The sequence below is a fragment of the Lentinus tigrinus genome, assembly GCF_003813185.1.
Source record: "Lentinus tigrinus ALCF2SS1-7 unplaced genomic scaffold L226scaffold_48, whole genome shotgun sequence".
NCBI classification, from domain to species: Eukaryota; Fungi; Basidiomycota; class Agaricomycetes; order Polyporales; family Polyporaceae; genus Lentinus; species Lentinus tigrinus.
In genome coordinates, this window is record NW_027137957.1 from 56,520 (window position 1) to 75,875 (window position 19,356).

At 57.6% G+C, this 19,356-nt stretch overlaps 8 protein-coding genes and 1 non-coding gene across 9 annotated transcripts; 4 read left to right on the top strand and 5 right to left on the bottom strand.

Moving 5' to 3' along the window:
* Positions 1-96: 96 nt before the first annotated feature.
* L226DRAFT_575654 (uncharacterized protein) lies at positions 97-1,023 on the bottom strand (the record flags this gene model as incomplete). Its single annotated transcript, XM_067685234.1, has 3 exons — positions 97-148; positions 204-508; positions 565-1,023. The coding sequence occupies 3 exons, from the start codon at positions 1,021-1,023 to the stop codon at positions 97-99; spliced, it is 816 nt and encodes a 271-aa protein (XP_067529911.1).
* A 245-nt stretch (positions 1,024-1,268) lies between these two features.
* L226DRAFT_276114 (potassium/sodium eff) lies at positions 1,269-5,564 on the bottom strand. The gene is made up of 14 exons (XM_067673523.1): positions 5,121-5,564; positions 4,918-5,062; positions 4,242-4,867; positions 4,034-4,186; positions 3,661-3,979; positions 3,197-3,606; positions 2,842-3,141; positions 2,693-2,785; positions 2,323-2,637; positions 1,957-2,267; positions 1,802-1,894; positions 1,616-1,748; positions 1,333-1,557; positions 1,269-1,278 (listed from the first exon to the last, which is right to left on the bottom strand). The coding sequence occupies exons 1-12, from the start codon at positions 5,395-5,397 to the stop codon at positions 1,626-1,628; spliced, it is 3,165 nt and encodes a 1,054-aa protein (XP_067529912.1). The 5' UTR covers positions 5,398-5,564; the 3' UTR covers positions 1,269-1,278; positions 1,333-1,557; positions 1,616-1,625.
* A 2,044-nt stretch (positions 5,565-7,608) lies between these two features.
* On the top strand, positions 7,609-8,566 carry L226DRAFT_616880 (uncharacterized protein). The gene is made up of 3 exons (XM_067686956.1): positions 7,609-8,070; positions 8,128-8,246; positions 8,312-8,566. Exons 1-3 carry the CDS (start codon positions 7,883-7,885, stop codon positions 8,473-8,475), a joined length of 471 nt encoding a protein of 156 aa, XP_067529913.1. The 5' UTR covers positions 7,609-7,882; the 3' UTR covers positions 8,476-8,566.
* A 288-nt stretch (positions 8,567-8,854) lies between these two features.
* Positions 8,855-10,038, top strand: L226DRAFT_616881 (uncharacterized protein). The gene is made up of 5 exons (XM_067686957.1): positions 8,855-8,955; positions 9,014-9,085; positions 9,137-9,199; positions 9,255-9,533; positions 9,601-10,038. The coding sequence occupies exons 1-5, from the start codon at positions 8,937-8,939 to the stop codon at positions 9,915-9,917; spliced, it is 750 nt and encodes a 249-aa protein (XP_067529914.1). The 5' UTR covers positions 8,855-8,936; the 3' UTR covers positions 9,918-10,038.
* Positions 10,039-10,244: 206 nt separating this feature from the next.
* L226DRAFT_t262 lies at positions 10,245-10,318 on the bottom strand. Its single transcript has one exon. It is a non-coding gene; the product is annotated as a tRNA-Val (tRNA).
* Positions 10,319-10,605: 287 nt separating this feature from the next.
* Positions 10,606-11,994, top strand: L226DRAFT_276214 (uncharacterized protein). The gene is made up of 2 exons (XM_067673524.1): positions 10,606-11,010; positions 11,058-11,994. The coding sequence occupies exons 1-2, from the start codon at positions 10,731-10,733 to the stop codon at positions 11,546-11,548; spliced, it is 771 nt and encodes a 256-aa protein (XP_067529915.1). The 5' UTR covers positions 10,606-10,730; the 3' UTR covers positions 11,549-11,994.
* Positions 11,995-15,173, top strand: L226DRAFT_276215 (cysteine proteinase). Its single transcript, XM_067673525.1, has 4 exons — positions 11,995-12,561; positions 12,612-12,915; positions 12,967-13,164; positions 13,223-15,173. Exons 1-4 carry the CDS (start codon positions 12,441-12,443, stop codon positions 14,865-14,867), a joined length of 2,268 nt encoding a protein of 755 aa, XP_067529916.1. The 5' UTR covers positions 11,995-12,440; the 3' UTR covers positions 14,868-15,173.
* L226DRAFT_276241 (uncharacterized protein) lies at positions 15,173-16,768 on the bottom strand. Its single transcript, XM_067673526.1, has 2 exons — positions 16,626-16,768; positions 15,173-16,578 (listed from the first exon to the last, which is right to left on the bottom strand). Exon 2 carries the CDS (start codon positions 16,559-16,561, stop codon positions 15,479-15,481), a length of 1,083 nt encoding a protein of 360 aa, XP_067529917.1. The 5' UTR covers positions 16,562-16,578; positions 16,626-16,768; the 3' UTR covers positions 15,173-15,478.
* A 137-nt stretch (positions 16,769-16,905) lies between these two features.
* On the bottom strand, positions 16,906-19,127 carry L226DRAFT_539864 (HCP-like protein). The gene is made up of 4 exons (XM_067681751.1): positions 18,157-19,127; positions 17,755-18,006; positions 17,496-17,701; positions 16,906-17,399 (listed from the first exon to the last, which is right to left on the bottom strand). Exons 1-4 carry the CDS (start codon positions 18,994-18,996, stop codon positions 17,201-17,203), a joined length of 1,497 nt encoding a protein of 498 aa, XP_067529918.1. The 5' UTR covers positions 18,997-19,127; the 3' UTR covers positions 16,906-17,200.
* Between the last annotated feature and the right edge of the window lie 229 nt (positions 19,128-19,356).

Consider the following 19,356-nt stretch of genomic DNA (forward strand, 5'->3'; position numbering starts at 1 on the left):
TATCACAAGGCGCTCAGAAATTATGCAACCTCTCTTTTCACTTCGAACATCGAAACAGGTTACACCAGTATCTGGTCCTGCGGGAGTTGAACCGAATCAAATGAATCCTGTGTTTCGATCTAGCTTCATGAACTCGACGGCGCGCCAGCTAATTCACACTCACCACAAGATGTCTACACGCCTCGAAGCATCTCAATAGATACCTCCGGTTCCTGACGTCTTTCATTCCCTCATCGTCAAACGTTTCCGGACGAGGCACACGCGGCACGAATTGCTCGATAATCGTCCTGTCATCAGCGTACGTCCCGTCGTTGACCGCCTTGCTCAGTTCCTGTGTGACAGTGATCTTGTAGAACGTCGGCGAGGCGAACACGAAAGCTATGCCGACGAACGTCTCCGCCTTGCGTTCGGGTTCGGCGCGCATACGACGCACGGTATTGTTGTGTTGGAAACCTGCAATGGCATCCGCGACGAGCCGCGCAACAGCGTTGAACGCGCTATACATCTCCTATACACCCAAGGTGGTTAACATATGATACCGCTGAGGAAGGCTCACACACACACCTTATGGACTTCGACGAACAGCATGTGCATATGCGTCGGCGAGGTACGCTTCATGAGGCAACAAGCCGGGGATGCGATCACGTCCGAGCCGTCCATCCTGAAACGCACGGGGTGTCGCTGGAGCACCACGCGCTCAATCATATCCTTCCTGAAGCCCGTCATGTCCAACACGAGCTGCGCGAAGCCCGCTATGAGCGCCTGGTTGCCATGCTGAGGCATGCTGTCCGCAAGATGGACTAGGAAATTGCGTGCACTCTGAGGGAGCTCGCGGCTTGTGAAGTCTTGCAGGTCCGCGGCTGTCGTAAGTAGCTCCCGGGGGATGGTGGGCGGCACCTGGGGAAGCTCAGGAACCCTGAAGAACTCCTTGGCGTTCTCGCAGACGACTTGGATGTTAAAGGCGTCGAGATCACTGGCGGTCCAGTCCTTACCGGCTTTGGCCAGACGTTCGAGGTGAGCCATTCTCACAGTCGCCGAGAGGGTATGTCAGCGGTCGCCGACTCAGGCTCATATATACCAGCAAGCCTCGTTTATTGGAGACGTATTCAATGAACTGTGTCATGGCACCCGTAGTCTCGATCGCAATGCGGAAGTGACAAGAGAAGATCTTCTCATCGCATGACGGAGCCGGTCTCAATTGAGATCGAGTGTCTCCCCTGTCGCATAGCGTCACCGCGTATGATCATGTTAATAATCTCGGAAATAACACATGGAGTTCTTGGTACGTATCTCAGCGAGATGTCAACCTCAAAGCTGGCATAACATTCTCACCATGAGGGATGGAGGGATGGGGATCCGGAGGTGATGAGCTCGACGTCGTAGGCCTAGGCACTCTCCATTCGCGCGCAGGCTTAGCGTTGGGAGTGTAGCGCGACATGATGAGATGCCGTCGATGTGATAATTGAAGGTCGTTGGTGCGGGGATCCAAAACTCGATGGCGCGGAAGCTATTGTATTCGAGACTGGTAAGAGAGATAGAGACACTGCTTGCGATCATCTACTTGATGATGTCATTCCTTCCAATCTCCTCAAGTCAGACTGGCAGTGTGCGTTACCTTTCTTGGTTCATGCTAAGTCCGTGGTAACCCCGCGAACGGCCGCCTGTCGGCGGAAGTACACCCGTTTGCCGAACTTCCAAACCTCCACGCAAACAATGAACACCAAGGCGCTGACGAAGACAATTCCCCACTGTAACGAGCAGTGAGCATGGTGCAGTGAAGCGACTCGCCGAGAGCACGTACCTCCCAGCTAATGGGCGCATGGAGGAACACCCTATCGTTGATAACGGGGATGTAGATGACCGGGAACGTCCCCACAAATCCGAGCACGACCGACTGACAACATCTCATCAGCACTTCTCCTGTCTGTAAGTCCTAGCCTCCATTGCAGCACTCACCCAAAACAGAACCTGATTAGCCCACAAGTCCCTCATCCATTGCATTCCCGGCCTACCCGACCCAGGGTGCAAAGTCCAAAACAAACTCCGTCTCATATCCACCATCTCCCACGCTAGGAGCAAGCACAGCCAGCTCACACACGCAAAACACGTCGCACGCGCGCGGAAGACGACCTCGCACCCAGCCCTAGAGTCGTTGCATCCACCCGCGCCGAGGTCGCCGCCGCCGAATGCCCATATGACGAGCACGAAGGAGGAGAGGGAGAGCGCGCCGAGGATGAGGCCGTACACGGCCATGTCGATGAGGAGTTCTGTGAGGTGGAGCGTGAGCGAGCGAGCGGAGGGGTATGGAGAGATGGGACGAACCTGTGGTGAGGATGCCGCGACGAGCGTTGTGTGGAGGACGGCGCATGACGTCCGGCGCGGCGTCTTGCATGCCGAGTCCCATAGCTGGAGGACCAGACGTGATAACCACGACCCAGAGGACTTCAACCGGGCTGAGGGGAAAGACGGAGAGTCGCTCTTGATCTTTGAACGCGAGACCGACAAGCAGCACGATCGCCTGTCCCACGTTTCCAGCGAGGAGGTGAAGCGCGAACGACTTGATGTTGTCGAAGGAGCGTCTACCCTCCTGGATGGCAGCGATGATAGAAGCGAAGTTGTCGTCGGTTAGCACAATGTCTACGAGGGCCATATGAGTGAGAGGGGCGCGTGTTATAGCCACAGACATGCTCACCAGAAGCGTTCTTCGCGACGTCCGAGCCGCTGCCCATCCCGATACCCACATCCGCCCGCGACAGACTCGGACTGTCGTTCACACCATCACCAGCTAAGAGCATACAACGTTAGCATGCCGCACACTCCTCAATGACCGCGTGTACTTACTCATAGCAGCGAACTTCCTCCTCCTATGCAGCGCCTCGATCATCCTAACCTTCGTCTCGGGAGAACACCGTCCAATAACCCTCGGCAGCTCCTCTATGGCGTCAATCTGCTCGTCCGACATCCTGTCGAACTCAGCCGCAGTCACGACGGTGTGTCTAGGAAGGAGCGCGATATCTTTGTCCTCAATGATCCCGATTTCCTTTGCGATCGCCGTAGCGGTGCTCGGATGGTCGCCCGTGAGCATGTGCACGTCGATGCCTGCGCGGCGGCAGTCCTCGACGGCGAGGCGTGACTCGGGTCCTACAGGATCAGTCTATCAATATGCGTTGTGACATTCAAATATTAGAGCACGTACTTGGCGGGTCATAGATACCGACGAGACCATAGAAGGTCATATCACTCTCGACATCAACACGGTCGACCTCCGTCATACCGCTCTCCCACTCCCGCCCGGCGAGCGCGAGCACACGAAGACCGGACGCAGCCATCTCGTCGACATACCGTATGATTTCGTCCTGGTCGGCGGCCTTGATCGGACGCACGCCGGTAGTCGATTGAATCTGCATGCACGCGTCGAGAACGCGCTCGACTGCGCCCTTCATGAGTGCAACGCAGGCTGCCTTCGCGTCTGGGTGAGGGCGGCGGAAGATGACGGCCATGCGCTTGAGCTCGGACGAGAACGGGTACTCCGCAAGCTGCTCGTAGCCTTGCTGGAGCAGAGTCGGCCTACCGCGCTGGAACCTGTGTGCCAGAACTTGTAGTGCGCTGCACGAGAACGAAGGTCAGCCGAGGATTTCTTAAAAACCATGGACGACGCACATTTCGGTCGGGTCTCCCCTCGCAGCCCAGACCTTTTTCCCGCTTTTCTCTCCATCCGTCACCCTGTGCTCCTGGAAAACGGCCGCGATGTTGCACAAAGACGCACACTCCAGGAGTGCCTCCATCTCAGGGCATGACGAGCCAGGCTGCCCGCCCCCTCCATGAGTTTCGCCCGAGGATGCAGAAGACGGGGAACCCCTATGGAAGTCCATGCGTCCGCTGGTGGGGTCGAAGGGGTCGGTCGAGTCGCGGAGGGCCCAGGTGCCGCGCGCGGGAAGCCAGGCGACCCGGGCGACCATGCGTCCTTGAGTCAGGGTACCTAGAGGTCTCAAGGGTTAAAATGCTCTGACACTAGAAGAGAACATAGGCTCACCAGTCTTGTCGGAACAGATGTCGCTGACAGCGCCGAGGGCCTCGATGGAGTCGAGCTTGCGGACGATGACGTGACGTTCTGCCATGCGCTTCGTGCTGATCGCAAAGGTGATCGTGAGTACGACGATGAGAGAGGCCGGGATCATGCAGAGACCTAGGCATGCCCGTATCAGCGGAATTCTGGCGTGAGACAAGTAAATGGTACATACCTGTCGAAACAGCGTAGATGATGACCACGCGGTTGTTGACGAAGCGGTTGGCAGCGGCGACGACGATAGCAAATACAATCGCGATGACGAAGAGCGCGACAGCAAGCTGGCTCAGACGCCGCTGGAGAGGGGTACCGACGTTCACGCCAAAGAAGCGGCCGACGGTGTCGGTTACAGTGAGAGCGTACGCCGAGACGTAGTAGTGAAAGAGCTTCTTTCCCTCCTCGTTCCGCCGCACCTTGCGTACTTTGGTGCCGCCATTGCCCTGTAGACTTGCAGCGATGGCACCGATCTCGGTCTTCATCCCAGTCGCAACGACGATGCCCTGCGCGCGACCCTTGGTGACAGTGCTAGAGGAATAAGCCATGTTGAGGCGGTCACCGACGGATACCTCTTTATCATATCGCTCGTTCGCGTTCTTCGCGACAGGGAGGGACTCGCCAGTGAGGAGAGACTCGTCAACCTCGAAGTTCATAGTCTCCAAGAGACGGAGGTCGGCAGGGACAACGTCGCCAGTTTTAAGGATGACGATGTCTCCGGGGACAAGCTGAGCCGATGGGATGATCTTCTGGTGGGAGTTCCGAAGCACGGTGGCGGATGGAGAGGCGAGGGACCGGAGTGAGTCCCTGAGACGTGTCAGATGCCGCACGTATTACACGAAGGAGTAACGACGTACATTGTCTGTTCTGCGCTGTATTGCTGGATAAATCCGACAACAACGTTCAGGACAATCACACCTGCAATGACGCCACCTTCGATCCACGATCGAATGGCAAGCGACACCACGAAGGCAACGATCATAACAAGAACCATCGCGTTGACTACAGACGCAGGATCAGTCACAGCTTTGCGTTCAGAGAACTGGACGTAGATACATACCCACTTGCGCTAGTAGGACACGCGCCCAGCTCACCCCGTCGCCGCCATCGAGCTCGTTGGGACCATAGCGCTGGAGACGTTCCTGCACCTGGTTGTCAGTCAGGCCAGTGTCCCGGTCTACTTCGTGCTCCGTGGAAACTTGCTCAACGGTGAGTTGATAAGGCGGTGAGGGGCCTGTGACCGTGGAAGGATCTGGCTTGGAACTGATATCACCTGGATGATCGACAAGAGTCGGGTCGGTAGAGACTGTAGCAGTGCGAGATGGAAGTCCGGGCATATCTCAGGTAGAGGGTGGGTAATCGACTTGGTAGAGAGAGGCTGTGGAGGAAAAGGGGGAGCGTGTCGAGGTCGCGAGCTTGGATCCGTGCGAGTCTTATTGAGGATCGCAGAGAGCTGCCTAAGGCTTGGCATTCCGAAGCCATGCTTGGGAGGCACAAACGTTCGCTTGTGGTTTACCATATTCGGAGTAAGCGTATGACGAGCGCACTGCACTGCATCTTAACGCAAACCAAGGCCTTCATCTAGATCCTTGGCGCGGAGGAGTTGTGGAGCTCCGCGGAGTGCGGAACTAGTGCGCAGCCTTCCGCCTCCGTTATGCGGAGGCTACCACCTCAGGCAAGATAATCCCTATTGATAATGTCTGCGTCAGCGAGCGTAATTCTTCCGAGGAAACATACATAGTTGGCACAAAGTGAGCAGCGCTGAGGTGGCACGAGCGCTACGCATGCCGGCCGGGCATGATTCTGTCTGCAGAGAATTGTCTCCGAAGATAGGATCATGCCAGGAAGACAATCCGGGTGCCAAGAGGAGTAGATTGGAGCGGTGTCCAGACTGTGGAAGTCTTCGTCAGGGGCTACCGCTCCCCCGACCGCTTGTCAAGTTACCGGCACCGTTTATCGTTTACGTGCCTAAGCCGGACAACCATGAGGAGCACATGAAACCAGAAGTAACCTTAGATATGGCATATCAAACGCAGCACGCGCGAATAGTGTTCGAAATGTGAGGGATGCATGCACGGGATGCTAGGTAGTCCGAGCTCAAGTTTGCCGACGTTGCCCTTGCCGACTCCCGGGCGGTTACGATTGTGCCAAACAGGGATCAACAGCAGCCACAGTGTCAGGCGCCTGAGCTTCAAGTTCTTGACCAAGACCAGACACAACACGATCGCCGATTGATACTCTGTTGAATGAATGCTCTGCGAACACGTTCATCATCACAAGTCCTGATATCTTGGTCATTTGGTTAGGTACACAGAATGACATGAGGTCTCGTCGAATATGGCTACCGCAGGTCTACATCCTCACGCTCAGGCCATACAGTGACAGCGTGATATCGCAGCACATACACGAGCCGCCATCCGATGAATTCCCAGCTCTCATTTGGCATATTAGGGAGCCGGTCAGTTGAATTGGGCGCTCTCGGCCATTCTTGCAGCGGAAGATGGCAACTGTATTCTCGCGTTTGCTCGGGTCGGCGCGATGAGCAGGTTTTGGCGCCACACGTAAATGGTGTGCTACGGTAGGACGTCTCGACGATATTCCATCCTTCTGCACGGGACAAATATCCCATCCTCTACTCCTGCCCATACGATACCGCTATGCTGTTCGCCATACGTGAGTGACCCTATCTCCATGGCCTGGTCTATATGCTGAACATGCCATGCATTAAATGTTACAACAGCTGCTGCTATGACCATCGCGAAGGTCGCAGGCGGCGCCGCTCTCGTCGCCGTGTCGGCCCCCGTCCTAGCCACGACGGGCGCCGCGGTCGTCCTCCCCGCTGTCGGATTCACCGCTTCAGGCGTCGCTGCTGGTACGTACAGATCCGACCCATTCCTGACCCGTGGAATCTGATGCGCCGATATGGTCTAAAGGCAGCGTCGCCGCCGCCGCCCAGTCCGCGGTCTATGGCGCCTTCACATGCGGCGTTTTCTCGGGCCTTCAGGCTGCGGGAGCGACTGTTGCTGCACCGGGCATCCTCAGCGTAGCGGGCGCCGTTGGAGGCGCCGCGCTCGGTGGAGCATTGATAGGCATGTAGTCTCGTCGACAAGGACCGGCGCGGTACCCCGGGTAGGGCTGTCCCTCGATCTTCCGCGTTTGCCAGATGCTGACTCTGCGGTCACTAACAGTGTGCGTGTCACGCCACCATGCAAACGAATGTCGAATTGAAGGTCGAGTTCGAGTTTGGGTCAGATTCTACACGTCCCAGTATGTTCCGTTGTTTCAGTAACTATGCAAGATGCTTCTCGTGCGAACTTGGCACCGTATCTAGCCGGCTGCCAGTCCGCACAACATCGCAGGCCCTTCAGGGGTGAAGAGGTGTCATGTATGAATCCAGGCTCTCAAATAGCCTTCTGTGAATCGAGCTCAAGTTTGCCAACGACGCCGTTGGCCGAGCGATTGCCCTGTGGCAAACAAACATCAACAGCAGACAGGCGCTTCCCATCACCTTTTCACCCGAACCACAACCTCGACCGACTGCAAATGCATGTACGCTGGTCGCCACGCTTTCGGAACTACCCGCACTGAGTACTGAGTTCTTGTCGAGATGAAATGTGCCAGACTCTGGGCTGAGCCATGCGCCTGTCAGACTACTAGTATTGGTGTACAGGCTTCTAAACTCGTCGTGATGGGCTACCACAGCCTGTCGGAGCGCAATCATGGGCCATGAAGTACCAGCGCGGATGTGATGTCCTAGCAAACCGGTCTGTTTGCGCCGACATCATGATACACGCGTTGCGGTGAGTGTGGCCTTAATGCTGGATGGTCGTTCTATACCAGGCTTTACCGCCGGACACTGGCTTCTTCGCCGCACGAGTACGACGTGACAGGATTCGGCCCGATGCAATTTCAGTATATAAGATCTCTCTCCCCCGCTCCCACATCCCACACCCGCAATTGTCCCCCTTTCCCTTTCCCTGCCCATACCAGACGGCCATGACGCTTAGGTCGTGAGTCCCCCCGTCTACACCGCCCAGCTCACAACACGTCTCATACCTCTATCCCAGCCTCGTTTTCAAGTTTACGAAGATTGTAGGCGGTATCGGTCTGATGGCCTTGTCCGCTCCAGTCCTCGCCACCATGTTTCTCCCCGTTCTTGGATTCACCGTGGAAGGCGTTGCTGCAGGTACGTGCAGATTTCTCCTCTACCCTGCATACGCACGATATCTGACCCCCAGATATATTATTTAGGCAGTGTGGCTGCCGCCGCGCAGTCTGCGTTCTATGGCGCCTCGACATGCGGAGTCTTCTCTGTACTTCAGGCTGCTGGCGCGACAGCTGTTGCACCGGGATTTTTCGGTGTCGTAGCAGCCATTTCAGGTTTCTTACTCGGTGTAAAGTTGTTTCGGGCGTAGTTGTCGTTACAGGATCACACGTTGCGCACTCGCTGAACTGAGCATTCTTGAAGATAATTGTCGACCATTTCTCAGAATCTAGCTGTCGAAGGACTCGAAGCCAAGCCGAGAAATTTCTCGCGCGATTGTGTGCATCCCGCTGGCAGAAGGTACCATGTATGAAGCCAGCTCAAGTGCTCCGCCGATAGCTGCGGTAGGTGAAACGAAAGATATCCGGTTCTACCGCAGCAACATGGTTTCGATACGGCATCGTCTGACACGAATTCGGAGCAGTCCTTTTGGATCGATCCACACACGCCGAGTCTGCGTGCCGTGCGCCGAAGAAGCCTCTGTGGTCTCATGCTGGCCGCGTTGTAGGTCGCCAGACGCCGTCGTACTTGTCTCCCACCTACCACCATACGACGGGTCGCCACACTCTCGTATCGACTCTATCAGCTAGCTCAAGCATCATCTACATCATCATGGTCGTCCTGTGCCCTTGTGAGTCTTCGCACTTCCGAAAAGGCTACACAGCTAACGCACCCCGCCATGTCTCAAGCCAAAGACTCGCCAAGCGACCAAGGCGAGCCCCAAGAGGTCACGACTAGTTCTGACCACACTAAGAAATCAGGTATGCCCCACTGTATCCCGTTGGTTGAATGATCCATTGAAGGAACAATAGACACGAACGCGAAGGGGAAACAGCGGGATCCCTCCCCGCCCTCCGACGATGATTCCCCGGCAGGTATGCATGACATGACCCATCGCGACGTACGGCTCACCTCCTGATTGCTCGCCAGACCCTCCTCCGCCTTACACAAGAGACCCTCACGGCGTACCACCACACCCGACGTGCACTTGTCCCCGCGCAGAGGATCGCCCTGATCAGGCTGAACAGCCCGATGCCTTGGGCCCGGACAACAACGATGCGGAATCTTCGGAGGGATCTAGCGGGGCGAAAATAGCCAAAGTAGCCGCAGGCGTAGCCCTCGTCGGCGTGGCTGCCCCCGTGCTCGCGGTTGCCGGTGCCGCCATCGCGCTCCCCGCTATTGGGTTCGGTACGGGCGGCGTCATCGGAGGTACGCCCACATGATCCTGACCGCACTCGGACTCTTGATGCTTACGCAGGCTCATATGGCACTACAGGAAGCCTTGCCGCGACGATTCAGTCAGTGGTCTACGGAGGCACCACATGCGGCCTCTTCTCGATCTTCCAGTCAGTAGGCGCGACCATCGTAGCGCCTTCGATCGCGTCATCCGTGGTTGCAGCCACGTCTGCAGGGGCCGGAGGGCTCCTCGTGGCTTCTGCAGCCGGAGACGAGTCCGAGACTCAGAACAATGCCCCGACCAACGGAGGGGGAGCGGGCGCCGCTATGGATCCGGTCGACTGTCGGTGCGTCGCTTGCGTTTGTGACACGGATTGCAACTGCCAGTGTCGACGCCGCGGCGGAGAAAGAGAATGAGTAGTGGGCCGACCTATAACTTGATCATTTCATGACACGAATGGAAGCTCGTGGGCCGTGTGTGTACTTGTACTAGCTATCAACTTAGGTTGTCGAATGCATCGGGATTCATGCTGCCTTGTATGTTCAATCGAAATGCCAGATGCAGGTCACATTCTTCGTTCCGCTCTCCAAAGTCTTAGACCGTCCCAAAATGTTGTAGTCACGCTGTCTGTGAGCACTAAACTGTGCCGGTCTGCAAAAGCTCTTCGCGTATGGAAAGCAAAACATGTGCCACAATTTCCGGTTCAACTTCGAGTAACTTGTGGGGAAATCACGTTCTGAAAATGAGTCGGCCCAGGTTCGAACTGAGGACCTTCTGCGTGTTAGACAGATGCGATAACCAACTACGCCACCGACCCATAATCTACGTCGCCTTATATACTTTAAGATGGCAAAGATAAGTCCCACCGAGCTTGTCGGACCGCCCACGATTGAGCTTCATGATGGCTCTGAACAGTTCTAGTGCAGTTCGTGACATGCTATCGGTAGCTTACGGGCCCGAAGATGATGCAAACTTGGTCTTGGCCATGCTTTGCCATCGTAGCAGGCACCAGGCACGCCCAGCTGCGTCCGCGATCCTATGTCTGGGGTTGGGGGATTGAATTGACAAATTACCGGGCGACGTTTACATATATCACACAATGCTGCGAGCGCACAGCGAGTTGGGAAACCTCAGATTGGGATGTGGAAGGGAAAGGGCAGGAAAGGAGTCGAATAGAAGGGAGGTAATTGAGAGTTGCCTTGTATGGCGGGCCGGGTGTGCCTGGACGGATGGGCGGCGCGGGGGAGCGCGATGAGCACTGGCTTCAGCCCGGCTTGCTCATCGCTCTCACTCGTCCTCTCCTCCTCCCTCCTCCTCCGCCGCTCCTCGTTCTGGACGCCTTTCCGCCCGCCGGCCAGCTCAAGACGCAGCTCTTGGGGACTCAGCATGGCCATTGGAAAATGGATCTCGTTCGGAACAAGTCAAGCTCCCGCCACCCCCGTCCCTGTCGTCGTACCTCAGGTTCCCATCGTCTCCGCTGCGGATGCGAAGCTGTTTGGTCTCGAGAATGTACGTGACGGTCTGCTTTGGTTGAGAATTGCGCTGACAGTCTGTAGTTTGGCAATACTTGGTGAGTGTCCGTTCGTTTACCCCTCGCACTTGGCTCGCAATACCCCTCAAAACGGATCGTTCGTATGAGGTCGTCGAGGGAGCACTCCCTTCCTTTCGCCAATCGGTGGGGAGGACGTTTGAGATTCAGTCTCTCCACGACGCATCCGAGTTGAGCCCTATGAGTCTCTGGAATTCGCTATCCGCAGCTCAGAATGGTCGCCCTTGCCACATATCCCAACCTCCTCCACGCACCGGCACCTCGGTCTTACTGCCCGGTAGTCGCATCGTGAAGGGTCATTCGCCTGCGCTCGTCAATATTACCGGTCCATCTCCACATGCGTGGATCTCCCTCCAGGCGGATCCCGTATTCTCGCAAGGTCGCATGTCCGGATCCTGCCCCTCGTTTGCCTGCTCGTCCCGAACGTCCTACTCAATTATGTTCTCTCGCATGAGCGACCAATCTCCCGCCGTCTGCGCGGACGCGGGAACTCATTGACTTGGGGCCCAGCGGTGCTGCGTTCGCTGAAGTCACCCGTGGAGAGAGTTCCAAGCGCGACCCCGTTGACCCCTACGATCGCGCTTGGCAAATTCGTTGCTCACGCACCTGTCCCAACGCGCAGCGGCCCGTCGCTCTCACCGCCCCCAAATCGCATCGTCACGAGTCATCCGCCTGCGCTCTCCAGTCTTGTTACGGTACCATCCCCATCTCCATATTTCGCGCAACATCCTGGTATCTGGCTGGGGTGGCCAATAAGTCTCCGCGCGCTCTCTGGACGTTTTCAAGCGGGCGAGTGGAAGTCATATGCTTGGAGCGTCGACATGGCTGAGACTGGGGGCATCGGCGCTATCACCGAAAGCACGGGTCCCTGCTGCACCAGTGGCGAGCGAAGGCTGCCTATGGCCCACCCTATCGTCCAAGAACGTCACGCGTTGGGTCAAAGGCGTTGTATAGGGTCCTAGTTCTGATTTCGATTGCTCTAACCGTCCGTCTTCTGCACATATGCTGACCTGATTTCACCAGTTACGCCAACTCGGTCTTGCAAGCCCTGTACTTCTGCGGTCCATTTCGCGAACTTCTCCTTCAATATCCCGACCCCTCTGTTCCGGAGGTTCCTCCGCTCCCTACTGCCCCTCCTGCTCCTGTTCCTCCAACACCACAACCCCCGTCACGCAAGAAGCCCAACCGCCAGAATTCCATATCCGAACCGCCCCCACTGAAACCCAATGCTCCTCCCGTGATCCCGATCCCTCCTTCTCCCCCAACGTTGCTGTCTGCGCTCCGATCGCTCTTCCTGCACATAAGCCGAAACCCGGCCGACAAGGGCACAGTCGCGCCCCGCGCGTTCATCGACAAGCTCAAAGAGCTGAACGAGCTGTTCCGCAGCTCCATGCACCAAGACGCGCACGAGTTCCTCAACTACCTGCTGAATAGGGTTATGGAGGACATGGAGGAGGACGGGCGGAAGCTCGAGTCAGCTGCGAATGGAACGGGCAAATCTGGCGAGGACTGTGAGTACATGTTCCTGGCGACCGTCTTCTTCCTCTCACCATCATCCAAGTGTCAAACTCTTTCGCGACGCTCTCCACGCAGCCTGCGGCCTCCACGTCGACGACACAGGCCATGGCGTACCATTCGACCATCGTCCACCGACTATTCGAGGGCGTCCTCACGAGCGAGACGCGCTGTCTGACATGCGAGACCGTGTCGTCGCGCGACGAGTCGTTTATCGACCTCTCGATCGACATCGAGCAGAACTCGTCCGTGACTGCGTGTCTACGGCAATTCAGCGCGAGCGAGATGCTCTGTCAGAAGAACAAGTTCTTCTGCGACTCGTGTTGCGACCTGCAGGAGGCGGAGAAGAGGTATGCATGTGCATCCACGGGGCCTGAATGACCGCGCTGACACGCTGTCAGGATGAAGATCAAGAAGCTGCCAAATATCCTCGCGCTGCACCTGAAGCGCTTCAAGTACCAGGAGGACGTCGGGAAGTACATCAAGCTTGCGTACCGCGTCGCATTTCCCCTCGAGCTCCGGCTGTTCAACACCGTGGATGATGCCGAAGACCCCGACAGACTCTACGAACTGTTTGCCATAGTGGTGCATATCGGAACGTGCGTACTTCTCATCTTATCTCAGCCACCGCGTCGGGTTCTCATGCACGTTGACTAGCGGACCTCACCATGGACACTACGTGACCATTATCAAGGCGCGCGGTGCCTGGATGCTATTCGACGATGACACTGTCACTACGATTAAGGAGTCCGAGATTCCAAAGTACTTTGGCGACTCGAACAGCGGTTCTGCCTATGTGCTGTACTACCAGGCCGTCGACCTTGACCTTTCCTCTCTTGGCCTCAAGCCTCCTACCCCTCCGCCAGCATCGACGGTCGCGACAGACGTTGGGTCCGAGCCGGGTAAGACGGTCAGTCTCGCCACAGCCGATGGGATCGAAGTTCCTGCATCGCCCACGCCCGCCGTCCCTCCAGGACTCGTGGATGAGGTCGAGTACTCTGACAAGAGCGATTCGCCCGCACACGCCACGCCTGCCTCTGCTTCACCGCTCAATACCCCGAGGCCGCCATCAGTACCCTCTCCACCCAACATATCCGTGCAAATACCCTCCGCGAGCCCTCAGTCGCCCCTCCCCTCCTCGCCATCGCAACCACACCATAATCACACACTCGGCGGCTTCCTGCACACCATCCGGGCGACACCGTCGCTGCGGCTACGCAATGGCGGTAGCAACCCTGACAGGCGGAGCGGCGCTGACATGGCCGGCCCGCTCCCGTCTCCATCCATCTCGCGCCGACCACGCACGGGCGGGTCGACGACCTCGACCGCAGAGACCACGCATACCCACGAGACCATACCCTCTGTGCCGTCCTCGCCCGTCCCGTCCAAAGGCTACGCGTTCCCGAATGGCAATGCGACGCCGACAAAGGACAAGGAGCGCGGTGCCGAGAAGAAGCCGTGGTTCAGGAAGAAGAGCTCGCGCCAGGACATACTGCCCGCCCCGATGTCACCCATCATGCCGCGCCTGGGCAGGCGCGGGTCCGAGGCTGCTATCTCGGACACGTCCTCTCCGATAGGGTCGCCCGTCATTCCCTCCGCTTCAATGCCGTCTGACCCTCCATTATCGCCGGCGACGCACAAGAAGTCGTCGCCGGAGCTATCGTGGAGCATCAAGCGCGACAAGCGCGGCTCTGCACATGCGAAGCTCCCTCCTCGGCCGTCAACTGCGGGCGCGACGATGACGTCTTCGTCTTCAAGAGGATTCGGCTCGAGACCTTCCTCTAGCGTTGGTATGCCCCCGCCACTACCGCCCCTGCCTGGGTCGCCTACCTCTCCTGTAAACGGGTCCGATCAGGCTTCGCACGTCAAGGGCAAGGAACGTGAGATGGGTGAGACTAGCCATCCTCCACTGCCCACCCCTTCGCCCTCCGAGACCGGGACACCGCGCGAACGCAGACAGTCCACTCCAGCTCCTCCCCGGCTCTCCCAGTCCGAATCGCAATACTCGCACTCGAACGCACGGAACTCGCAGCACGGCCATGCGCATGCCGATAATTACCCGTTCGTGCCTACACCGCAGGGCGTCGTCGGTCTCGGCTTCTCGCCGTCATACGGGAGCGCGGGGAGCGGGAGCATCGCGGACACGCCGATGCCCCCAAGCCATAGCAGCAGCAGCTCGAGCTCGGCGACGGGGAACTGGAAACGCGCGACGAGGAAGCTGAGCTTCACGGCGCCCATGTTCGGGATTGGGAAGAAGGACAAGAGGGACAAGGACGCGCCGCCGTCGGCGTTCGGACGGTAGCGTCCCATCCTGCCTGCTGCATATATTACTTGTTACTGCCCCGGTGCTCTGGTATGTATAGAGTCTCGCTCGCGAAAAGTACTCCACAGTATAGCTTTTCTTGTGCATGCCCATGCTCGCGGACACATCATCCCCATCTCCTCCCATCCATCTGTGTTTCTGTGCCTTATGCTTGTTTCTGCTACTAGTATTTCTGCTGTTGCTCTTGCTATCTACATGTATGTGCGCGCGGCGCGTTACGCGGTTCCGGTATGGTATCCGTTATTGGTGTAGGTATACCGTACATCCTCCCACACTCGCTCAATCTCTCCCTCACCTCATCTCACACTTGATGTCTTTTTATCACCTTCGCCCTTCGCTGCACACTATCCACGGTCCATAGCCCATACCTACGCCCATATATTCCCCATCCTCGCGACGCCATACGCATACTTACTTATCTCTCCCTCTCCCGCACTTGCCATTCTTCGCAGCGCGATGTATATGTTACATAGTCCTCAATGCGTAATGTACTCATACTCGTACTATCCGGTTACATCCGCGAGCCCAACGCAAACAATTTGCTGGATGAGGGCTACGTAGGGTGCAGGGTGCAGAGCTGACAGCTATCTCTAAGTATCGGAGGATAGGTGGAAGACTGCGTAGAGCTGGACTCCACAGGCATCGCAGACCCTGCCGCGAGGCACTCCGGCTACTCGAACGATCGCGACGTGCGCCCACACAGCCGGGCCTCTCCGGGAGTCCATGCACTCCAGCATACTCCGCATGGTCCCTTCTGGGAAGGGCTCGCCGCCGACGAGGGCAGCGCATACGGCGACGGATGCGTCCGAGGAAGGCACGTTGTTGATAAACGGTTTGGAAGATGATGCGCATTGACAGCGCGAAGGGTTACGGGTGACCTGCGCGAGTCCTGCCTCGCACAGCTCACGACCAGTAGGTAACGTGCATGGGGTGTAGCCCAGAGTGAGGACGACAAAGTTCGCTCGCGCGAGGTGGTCGTGGAGGGCATACTTCAGGAAGTCGCCCAGCTGTGAAAGCGAGACGCCTCCCTCCGCAGCCGGGGAGGCGACGCTAAGATAGAGTGTGTTCCGCGTGTCGGGGCCCCATTGGACTTGGAAGTGGGGGAACAAGCCTCGCAGGAAGCCGCATTCTGACTTGACAGCACTGTGCCTCCAATCCGCGAATCGTGCATGCTCCGGATGGCACTTGAGTACCTCCACGTGAGGTATCGCAACGTCCGAGGTCTTGTAGAACAGCGTCAGGGCGGCGAGATGACGTGCAGATCGAACGGCGGGAGCGGCGAGGAGCGTGCCCACGAGGGCCGCCCCGCCGATCGCACGACAGCTCCGGAGGCTGCGCTCGGGGACCAGCGACAGCCATGCGTAGAGCAAGTTTCCCATGTATGGGAAGTATCGGGCACAGTGTATGACGGTGAGGTGCTTGACATGGCGCCGTAGGTGTGCGTATTGGAGGAGCGTGCGCGAGAGAGCGCTGGTGGATTTCCAGGAGCCGGTGTGGAGGAAGATGTGGGCATAGGCGACAGGCGTCGCTACATGGTACCAATGCCTACTGACGAGGGCTGCCCTGGCTGCGGTCCGGGCATCGAAGTGAGATGCCAGACTCTCAAGTGTGTCCTCATCAAGCAGATAACTCGAAGGTACAAAAAACTGAGCGGTCGGAGAAACAGTCCTCATTAATGTGTCTGTGACGACTGTACGGCATCAGAAGAGGTCCCAGTACTGCATACGGGATACTCACCTTGATCTAATTAAATTGGCAGGTTGACCTTGGGCTGTAGTATGGTGAGTGCGAAAGACGACGCGACACCCTCGGGGGCAGTTGTCGGAAGGACGGCATGCCGGGCGTAACGTGACGCGCCATGGTTCTCAGCTTCGCAGACTGGGAACCTAGGAAACTCTTAAAACTCTGAATGTGGTCAAACCGCGCCGAGAGGCTAGAAGGCTCTCACTTATTAACTCACACTAAAGTGCTATAACCACGAGGACTTGGCAAAGTGGACTGTCGGAAATACCCGAGGGGCGGTGTGAACAAGTAGTTCCAGTGGTATCGCATTGCATCAGTTGCATTGAAAGGACGGAAGAGAACGTGCGATGGTATGTCCCTTGGTGGCGAATTAGCTCGTATACAGTAACACTGAAGTCCGCGGTAGTAGTGTCGGCTCTACCATACCTGTCCATGTCTGTTGTCTGCCTTCCATCTCTCCCTCGCGCCTCCCCGCCCATCCACCTCGCCTCCTCACACGCTCGCACCCCCATGCAATCTCCGAGAAATCCGCATCACAACCACCACGCCCACGTCCATTATAGCATACCTCACATGATGATGCAATCCTTGTCCTTCGCGCCCTTCCCCGAGCCCGCGAGAGACAGGTCCCCACTCCCATTCTCGTTCCGGTGCAGCACGGACCCGGGCCCGCCGGGCGCGACGATCGCGGTATTCTGGGGACCCTTCAGCCGCTGTGCTGCCCGCTTGTCGCCCTGGTCCGCTGCGCGCTTGTACCACTGTATCGCTCTACTCATGGAGATGATGTCAGTATCCGTGAGCGCGACAAGAATAGCATGTCTGCTTCGGGATAAGTCGGACGGTGACGAGGACACGCGTACGCACTCTGTCATGTTCGGCTCCGTGCCGATCCCGACTTCGAGGAAGTAGCCTACGGCGTACATCGCCTTGACGAGCCCTCCCTCTGCCGCCTTCCGTGCCCAGAGATACGCTTCGGTATCCGACTGAGGCAGCACGCCTGGCGATCCAACGAGATACCACGCCGTGAGCGCAAAACACGCATCTCGGTGGTTCTGCTGCGCGGCGATGTTCTGGAGGGGATACGTCATGACACCAACACCGCGGTAATCGGCAGAGAACGCACATAGTAGTGTATTGAGAGCGCCGGGTCTTGTGGGCAGCCCATCTTGCCGTACTCGTAGCATTCACCTAACCGGTACGCGCTCGGTGCGTAGCCAAGCTCTGCGGCCTGGGCGAGGAGCTCTGCTGCGTACTCGTTGTCGACGAAGAGAACGTTGTCGATACCGCGCTCATGCAGGAGCGCAAGCTCGTGTAACGCGTGCGGGAACTCGGCCGTTGCGTGCTCTGCGGAGCGCTTCAGGTACTTGACGCCCTCCTGGAAACATACGGTCAGCGGGTCCATACGTGTTATTCATGGAACAATGGCGTTGCGATGTCATGGTCGTCCTGATATAGACACGCTGCGCTGTGGTTGGCAGCGGAACGGGGTGGAGCGCAGACGGAACCACGATCAATCGATACGCACCCTCGGACTCTTCGTAAGACCAAGCTCCCCGTTCAACTCCGCAATCCCAAGGCGATAGAGCGCACCAGGATGTCCCGCCGCCGCCGCCTTCTTGTAGAATTGAATGGCTTTGGCCGACTCTCGCCGGCAGCCCCAGCCGTTCTCGCAGCACGTTCCCGCACGATACGACGCATCGGGGTGACCGTGCTTGGCGGCGAGGACAAAGAGGGGGAATGCGCGATCGAAGTCCTGGCGATTCTTGTTCGTGCCGATGCCGTTCGCGTAGCAATCAGCGAGAAAGTACTGTGCGGGCATGTGTCCACGGTCTGCGAGCCGCTTCAGAAGGGCGGTGGCCTCGTGGATGAGATCTTCGCGCTTCGCCTTGGCCTTCTCGACCTCCATGACGTTTCCGGGGGTCTCCTCGGGAATAGGCATCGTTTTGGAGGCGTCGACCATGAAGACGGCGAACTCGAACTGCAAATCCGGGTCCTGCGTCTTCTTGGCATTCGCGCGGTAGAGCTCGAGGGTCCGCTCGTGTGAGAGAAGTGCAGCCTGGTTTCCCGGTCGGAGATGCGAATGGTCGAGGATGGGGGCGGGAGGTGGGGACGGGGCGCGGACAGACTGAGTGGCGACTGACCGGGCGGCGTATGGTTGGTCGTACTGCGACTGCGACTGGTAGAAGTCGTCGCCGTCGCCATCATAAGACGCATCATCGTACTGATTGTACTGTGACTGGGGGGCGGACTGTGGGTAATATTGGGACCCGCGAGGGTCGGGGGGTATAGGCCCTGGTGAGATGCGTCGTTGGTCGAAGTCGGGCGCAAAGTTGGCGGACTGTCGGGGCTGAGGCTGAGCATACATGTCGGCAGTGGGCGCGAAGAGATCAATTGCCCGAGGCCGACGTCGCAGACGATGAGGAGGCGGAGAAGGTCGATGAGGAAGAGGAGAGAGACGATGAAGTCGGTGAGAACGAGTACAAGTAGGGATTAGCGCCGGCATCCTCGTAGCCAAGTTGTTTAGCGCTGGGGACTTGTTCTCTCTCCGCCACTACTTATATGTACTTGTTCAGCATTGCTCCCTTCATTCCCGTAGAAGAGCTATTGATTCAATATCACAGCTCGGAGAGTTTGTCGTGCCCCACTTCCATCGGTAAGTCGTCGAGATAGTCAGCAGGGAGAGACATTACTCAATCTTTCGGAGACAGCAGTTGCCAGCTCCACG

Excerpts from the sequence above, each read along its gene's own strand:
- L226DRAFT_276114 (XM_067673523.1), bottom strand. The coding sequence starts at position 5,397 with ATGCCCGGACTTCCATCTCGCACTGCTACAGTCTCTACCGACCCGACT. Across the intron at positions 4,868-4,917 it reads TACAGCGCAGAACAGACAAT|GGACTCACTCCGGTCCCTCG; the intron begins GTACGTCGTTAC and ends GACACGTCTCAG. Across the intron at positions 3,607-3,660 it reads AGGGGAGACCCGACCGAAAT|CGCACTACAAGTTCTGGCAC; the intron begins GTGCGTCGTCCA and ends GTTCTCGTGCAG.
- L226DRAFT_616880 (XM_067686956.1), top strand. The coding sequence starts at position 7,883 with ATGGTCGTTCTATACCAGGCTTTACCGCCGGACACTGGCTTCTTCGCC. Across the intron at positions 8,071-8,127 it reads ACGGCCATGACGCTTAGGTC|CCTCGTTTTCAAGTTTACGA; the intron begins GTGAGTCCCCCC and ends CCTCTATCCCAG. Across the intron at positions 8,247-8,311 it reads CGTGGAAGGCGTTGCTGCAG|GCAGTGTGGCTGCCGCCGCG; the intron begins GTACGTGCAGAT and ends TATATTATTTAG.
- L226DRAFT_616881 (XM_067686957.1), top strand. Across the intron at positions 9,200-9,254 it reads CGACGATGATTCCCCGGCAG|ACCCTCCTCCGCCTTACACA; the intron begins GTATGCATGACA and ends ATTGCTCGCCAG. Across the intron at positions 9,534-9,600 it reads TACGGGCGGCGTCATCGGAG|GAAGCCTTGCCGCGACGATT; the intron begins GTACGCCCACAT and ends ATGGCACTACAG.
- L226DRAFT_276214 (XM_067673524.1), top strand. The coding sequence starts at position 10,731 with ATGGGCGGCGCGGGGGAGCGCGATGAGCACTGGCTTCAGCCCGGCTTG. Across the intron at positions 11,011-11,057 it reads AGCTGTTTGGTCTCGAGAAT|TTTGGCAATACTTGGTGAGT; the intron begins GTACGTGACGGT and ends GACAGTCTGTAG.
- L226DRAFT_276215 (XM_067673525.1), top strand. The coding sequence starts at position 12,441 with ATGCACCAAGACGCGCACGAGTTCCTCAACTACCTGCTGAATAGGGTT. Across the intron at positions 12,916-12,966 it reads CTGCAGGAGGCGGAGAAGAG|GATGAAGATCAAGAAGCTGC; the intron begins GTATGCATGTGC and ends ACACGCTGTCAG. Across the intron at positions 13,165-13,222 it reads ATAGTGGTGCATATCGGAAC|CGGACCTCACCATGGACACT; the intron begins GTGCGTACTTCT and ends CACGTTGACTAG.
- L226DRAFT_276241 (XM_067673526.1), bottom strand. The coding sequence starts at position 16,561 with ATGAGGACTGTTTCTCCGACCGCTCAGTTTTTTGTACCTTCGAGTTAT.
- L226DRAFT_539864 (XM_067681751.1), bottom strand. The coding sequence starts at position 18,996 with ATGTATGCTCAGCCTCAGCCCCGACAGTCCGCCAACTTTGCGCCCGAC. Across the intron at positions 18,007-18,156 it reads GTCTTACGAAGAGTCCGAGG|GAGGGCGTCAAGTACCTGAA; the intron begins GTGCGTATCGAT and ends GTATGTTTCCAG. Across the intron at positions 17,702-17,754 it reads CGCTCTCAATACACTACTAT|AACATCGCCGCGCAGCAGAA; the intron begins GTGCGTTCTCTG and ends TATCCCCTCCAG.